Source organism: Pieris rapae, chromosome 16 (genome assembly GCF_905147795.1).
Source record: "Pieris rapae chromosome 16, ilPieRapa1.1, whole genome shotgun sequence".
NCBI lineage: Eukaryota > Metazoa > Arthropoda > Insecta > Lepidoptera > Pieridae > Pieris > Pieris rapae.
In genome coordinates this window covers 10043359-10050294 of record NC_059524.1, presented here as the reverse complement: position 1 = coordinate 10050294, position 6936 = coordinate 10043359, and the positions used below count along the sequence as shown (strand labels likewise).

At 34.5% G+C, this 6936-nt stretch overlaps 1 protein-coding gene across 2 annotated transcripts; it reads left to right on the top strand.

The window, feature by feature from the left end:
• Positions 1-3658: 3658 nt before the first annotated feature.
• Positions 3659-6713, top strand: LOC111002983 (cytochrome b5). Of its 2 annotated transcripts, none has more exons than XM_022273296.2 (4): positions 3659-3894; positions 4186-4309; positions 4849-4977; positions 6557-6713. In XM_022273296.2, exons 2-4 carry the CDS (start codon positions 4190-4192, stop codon positions 6665-6667), a joined length of 360 nt encoding a protein of 119 aa, XP_022128988.1. In that variant the 5' UTR covers positions 3659-3894; positions 4186-4189; the 3' UTR covers positions 6668-6713. The 2 variants fall into 2 exon arrangements, with proteins under 2 accessions (XP_022128988.1, XP_022128987.1); XM_022273295.2 differs by having other exon boundaries at positions 3660-3891.
• Positions 6714-6936: the final 223 nt, after the last annotated feature.

Here is a 6936-nt window from a genome sequence, read left to right as displayed (position 1 = left end):
AAACTCCACTCAGCAATCGTCACCAACTCCTTTATCACCTACAATTGATAATAATTAATTTAATCTATTGAAGGTTTATTACCTCAATTTAGTTTATTTAAGAAGCTTTTACCGTCTATACAGAAAGCATTTATTTATTTTTATAAAGATACAAGTACAATTTTGTAATACAATAAAATTTTATTTCTTTGCGCAAAACTATGCATATGTATTATATAAAATAGTAGTATAGTATATAAACATTTCATAGTTCTTGTCTTTCTTTGAGGAAATCACTTCCACGTCCTTTATGTTCCAATAAGAAAATGTTGAATTGTGTTCCTTTACAATGTTATCAGTTTGCAAAGGGTTTACAGGAGTTAACAGGCAACAACTACAACAATCGTGGCATTTGTCTTAAATATGAGTTGGCCCTTAACCGGAGAGTGGCTGTTGCACTGATATGAGTCGTAGCCCCTCAGAAGTTCAACTTAATATAGTTTCAGTCTTAGTCAAGTAACCAATCGTTAATTCGTAAATATTGGGTATATAAGACGCTGAATATGTCGACTTAAAACTCAAAACTACCAATGTTTGTAGTTAGTAATAGCAAATATATCCTCAATGTGTTGCTTTTTAAATAACTTACTGTCTTAATTTTGTCTACTACTTAAACTGAGAACTAAGCATTATATTGGTCCGAGAAATAAACACGACCATTACCATTTGTGTTGAAAGCTATGCCTATAAGTTTGATGAGCAATTCAATGCTTACGTAGGATCGTCAAATGGGAAAGCAAAACTAATAGAGCAATATAATTCGGTTTACACTCATTGCCGACGCGACATTGCTGTAAAAACTATTATTGTCTAAGATATAGTGGTCTAAGATGATGCATAGCGCCAGATATTTAAAAAATATAAATTTTATTTTTTATATGGTCTTTTGCTTCTAGCTTTGTTCAAGAGTCAATAGTGGGATAAGGATAAAACATCAGCTACTCGGTACCATTCCTGACTAAAAAGTTCTCGAAAATCGATCAAGATTATTCTCAGGGATAATAAGTGAGCCGAAACGCGACCCATCTACTCGGCTTCTAGTGCGATTCCTAGAGACTAACGTCGAAGAGATAAAGTGCGAACAGTGAAAATAACTGATAAAGTATTGAGTGAAGTGGGCGTAATTTTGTAATTACTGACATTATTTCTAGAAATTTTTGTTTTTTTAGTGTAATTAAGTTCTTCGTTGATTGATTTAAAATAAACCCTTGAAGAGATTTACGGCGATTTCTGTCCGATCCCCAAGCTCGTAATATGAATAACTCTTAAAATATTAAAGTGCGTAATAATATTCCAAGTAAGTGGGTGTGTTGGGCAAATATGTTTGATGTCCGAAGGCAATGAACAAACAAGCGTGATGTTTGCGAGCCAGATTGGATCAGACGTGTTCGTGTACACTTATAAATACATCATTCGGTGTAATGATGCCTTCATAATGGTTATAATCTACACAGCTTATAATGTGCTTATAATCTATTTTCAATTAAAATAATTTTACTATTACAACGATATAGTACTAGATTTAGCCAATATTTAAACACAAATACTTTTAGTAACAATTTCCGTTCTCTTTTCCTTTTTCGTGACATATATATTGTCGCAAAGGGATGTTCAAGTATATAAATAAATAAATAAGTTAAGGTGATACTAACTATTTATTAGATGCTATTTTATTTTCCGACTTAGTAACATCGAAACTCCGGACTTGTGCGCGGGGCGTTATCTTGGTGAAACAAAACACCTTGAGCATGTTAGCAATTGCGTTATTTGTCCTATGCACAATGCCCTCCTAATGTAAGCTCCAAGGTATTCCATCATTACCACCCGTTGGCCGTCACAGAAAAAAACAGATGGATAGACAAACAGATGGCCTTCCACCGGCTTAGGCACGGTGAAAATTTTTTCATACCGAAATGGTTCTGTATCATATTACGCGTATATTATTTTTTCTTATCAAAGATAATGTATTGTAATTTAAATAAATAATTACCGACACTCTGTTTAACCCAATTGATATCCATTAATAAACGATTGAAATGTTTCTATTAGAACTAGAAACGTATTAATATTTACTAAGGCGCAATGAGAACGTATTATGGAGTATCGTAACACAAGTTTGCTTCTAGCGAGGCGTATATGGGATCTTAATATGAACCACTCATAGCTATATATTCAGTAATTACACTCTCAATGAAAACTAATAGCGAGCCCATTTTTACACGCTTGTAATACAACGTAAGATGCATGTTATTTTTTTATTCATTTATAAATTTAAAATGTTAAAAAAAGTCTCTCTCATTCTTTTTGTTTTTGTTTTTTGGTGGAAATGCATTGGTTATATTCTACCGACTGCTAAGCAGTCACATGGCACTCGCAATTGTGCATTCCCACTAAAACGCTAAGGCGCCACCAAAAAATCGCCTAAGCGGTTACATTAGAGTTTTATATGCTTCCCCACATACGATGCGGCGGTTGCGTCCGCCTCTCCACGCTCATTGTTGGTTTGTGAAGATACTTGGCACAGACCACAGCAAGTAACCTTGTCAGACGGGGCCATTAGGGGGCTTTTAGTAATAGCTCGGGGAGATCGGGTACTTACTGGCTTTACCTTCTTTTTAACGGATGGAACCCTGCTATTCCGGTTTGGCACGTTTTAGGTGGCGAGGTTTTAGTGAGCGAGACATTTATAGGCTTGGAGTTTCTTTCGCCGCCGCGGATGGGCTACGGAACAAAGCTTTCTGGTCCTTTCCACCTTTTCTTTTTTTTTCATGACCGCCTAGTAGATATAGTGGACAATTTTTCATGAGCCGTTATTAATAATATAAATACTAAATATAAATAAATATTATTAATATTTATTTTACTACGATAGGTGGTCTTGCGTCATCGCCCTGGAGTACATCTAGCAGAGGAATCATATCCTCCTTCTATGCTGGGCAGTCCCTCAGCGTATGCATGTGCGTCGCCCGGCCGTCTCCGATATAGTGGTAGCAGGTTGGTGCCTCCTCACACTCTACTACGAACTGAGGTCGGTAGCCCCAGCGATAACCAATATTATTACCAATATCTTTAACCAATATTGATAATTTATTGACCAGCACTCGCGCCAAACAACTCACTTCCCCACTCTAGTAGCATTTATTGGTCTTCCGAGGCCGGCCACGCGTTTATTTAATGTTACTCTCACCTAAAGAGGATATTTGTGAAATGCTACTAAAGGAATCAATTGTTGCTTGATCAGTGACCGAAAACTTCGGGAAGAACCACACAGGGTTGCTGCGCCTCTGCGTCAGCCTTTGATCTCTTGTTTGAAAAGCAATTAAACTAAAAGAATTAACCTATAAATCGTCATGCAATCTTTATCGTTGACTTCTTCTACTTTATCTTTTGTAATTTTTAATGATTAATTATTGTTATACATTACATTTTCACATTAATGAAAAATTGGAACACAGACAAATTAGACACTAACAGACATTAATACTAATTGACGACAAACAAATACGTAAATCGATTATAAAGAATATTTTATCTTATCGGCCAATTTCAAATATTTATTATAATCAACATATTATCACATAATATAACATATAATATTTTTATCTCTCAGCATCAAGATCTGGTTGTGAAAGAAAAAAACGTTCCGAAAACATAGTGGATTGCCCATTCTTCATTTGTTTTGCGTTTAAAAAGTAACATTAACAGATGAACAAAATGAACGCTTTCATATCCGTGACTATCCGTGCGGATTGGATGTAATATATTTATCAAAGATAATATGGATATATAAAGCGATAACTGGCGATAGAGTGGTAGCTGCGGAACGCGGATACTCGCTTTCTGAGGATTATCGTAAGTATATAGTTTCTTTATTTTCTAATATTTTAAAATAGTAGGTATTTTATTTAGGAATGTACGTATATTATTTATATTAGCAATTGCAAGCAAATATTATTAAATGATGAAACATTAATTATGCAAACATAATTAAAAAAAGCAACAACGTATGTTACGTTGGTTCGTTTAGAACAACAGTGATGTGTTCTAATACAGCAAATAAATTATTAAACTAATTTTTCCGTTTATAAATGTTGTTAGGACGATGAGTGAAGATAATCAATATATTGGTAATGACTGATTCTACAGAAACATGTCGGCGCCGGTGAGGTATAGTAGAGCGGAGGTGGCCGAGAAGACTGGTCGAAATGCGGCTCCAGTGTGGATCATATACAAGGACTCCGTCTATGATGTTACTAAATATACTGCTGAAGTTAGTCCAAAATCCTTCATTATTTATAAACGCCCACCAAGAGAGAAAAATATACGAAAATAAAACATATGTGAATGCGGTAATCTAATATTTTACAAAGTCTATGAATATAGTCTTTTTGATAGTGTTGGCCCAGTGGCTTGCGAGTACCTTGGCTTTTTGTAAATCTAATGAAATACACAATACAGAAAAGTGGTTATTAGAAACGAACGGCGGTCTTCATATATTTGTAATAATATTACAAAAAATAACCTTGTTATCAACTGATGGTAAAAGTTAATATAGTTATCAAGTTATTACAATATACAAAGAAAACTATTAATCAGAGATTATCTTTCCTTGTTATATAGGTCATTTACTACCCTATCACGAACTAAATTTACTTTGCTGATATCCGGCATTGTACCTTCGATTTATAATGAAAATTAATCTACCATTAGGGATCGTTTGATGGACGTGAATTAATGTACCGAGTACGGCAAGTAGTCTCGTAAAACCTAACTCGACAAATTAAAAACCTTAAAAACGAATATTCACAGCATCCCGGCGGTCCCGAGCTAGTTACAGACGAGGCAGGGACCGATTGCACCAAGGTCTTCCACGAGGCCGGTCACACGGCTGATGCTTACACCATACTCTCCAAATACAAAATAGGAGAACTACCTGAAGTAAGTATTGATTCATCGTATGTGTTTCTAAAACATTGCTCAGCTCAGCTCTATTGTTACTAACTTTAAAGTTTCAAAGAACTTTAAAGACAATAGACGTGTACCTTACACAACTGAATCTCTGGAGAGTATTCAGTTGCAGTGCTATAAAAAATGAAAATACAATACCTTTTCACTAATGTAAAAAGTGACGATCGTAGCGGAATAGAGGCTTAGTTCTACTTGTTATATAATGGAGTAGGACTTAACAATATACGCCACGTAAAACCATTCATTTTCATTTTGAACGTAAGTATTACAGCTTCTTCCAGTATTCCATTACGCAATAGGTTCGTGTTTTTTAAGTATTTTGTATTCGATATATTTATGTTATTATAGTGTTTGCTGTATGTTTCCTTTAAGTCACAGTCAAAGTTGTCAGAAATAATCTTCTGTTAGCAGTAAAACCAACCTTTAATTTCATTGACAACTTTTGTGTTACCTGTTTTTTTATGTTAATAACGTGTATATAACTATTATTATTTTAGAGACACCTGAAGTATTAGTAATTTTGAAATTAAGACGTTCAAGCTGAATTTTGCTCTTTCAATCCAATTGACAATTGACAATCGATTACGCTGAGTGGACGCTTGTTCCAATACAGTGGCACTTCATGCAACAAGTTAATACTCGTTCCTAATTGTTTTTCCGAGAGATTACTTTTATATAAATATGGAGTAGAACGTTGTTAAGGTTTTTGGGTTAGACATTTTTTTATAGAATAGGGTGCCAACGGGCAGGAGTCTCATCTGACGTTAAGTGATACCGCCGCCCATAGACACTCTCAATGCCAGAGGTCTCGCGAGTGCGTTGCCGGCCTTTTAAGAATTGTATTAATTTGTCGAAACAGGGTATACCTAAAATGACCATTTATTCTTTGACTCAAAACGGGACTTTGGTCTAATTAAGTTTAAATAATAAGTACCTAGTCAGTTAAAAAAAGCTCAAAGTTGGCTTAAAAGTTACCTACGAATCTCAATATGATGATGAATATCAAATATCAATATCAGAAGAACAAATTTGTTTATTTATTAGCTGGTGACCATTTCAAATGTGAATGTAACTCTTGGCACAATTTTTTATATTTTGCTGCTCAATTTGTCACGTGGTTTCTGAAAACGGGACAGTTAATACCGGGGACACCGTGACTTATAATTGGAAACACGGACGTCTGGTCACGGTAGGTATACCTAACAATAGCAATGAATCATACTTCAAACTTTGGAAAGGTACTTGTTACTGGTTATACTGGAGCAGAACCAAGTTTAAATATACATAAAGTAACATACAAAAGTTTTCAAAAATTCCAAGAAGTGAAATGACCTTATATTATACATAAATATGTCCATTCGCATCTGGTGTCCGTCTGTATAATGTATTCTATGTACATCATAAGCGTATCGTGTCCACTTCGTTTTGAGCAAAAAAAACGACCGGTGGCCTGAAAATGTGTATTTTGCAATAATAAAAAAAATCATCGAGTTAGAACAAGCGATTTACAGTTGGGTTAAATATATATTAACATATCGGTAAATTACAGGAAGAAAAACATTACGATGCGAATGGAAAAAAGAAGAAGATAGTAGCCGTAAAACCTGATGGACAGGCTAGGAGTTGCCTCAATATAGTCACGTGTGGTCTTCTGGGATAAAATAATTTAAGGACTGTTATTAAGAAATAAATTAAATTAGTACGTATTTTCTGTTATTTTTATGTTTCCTAAACAGATTTTTTTACTGGCAGTAGAAGTGTGTGTTAGATTTTCATTATAGATTATCATCATCATAACTATCGAGCATGGCACTCACATGTTTCTACAATTGACGACTTTAACCTACTTGGAAAACCATTTGGATTTGAATTAAAAAAATTACAGAAATTTATCGTTAGGGCACTATTTTAATCATTTTGGTAATACAA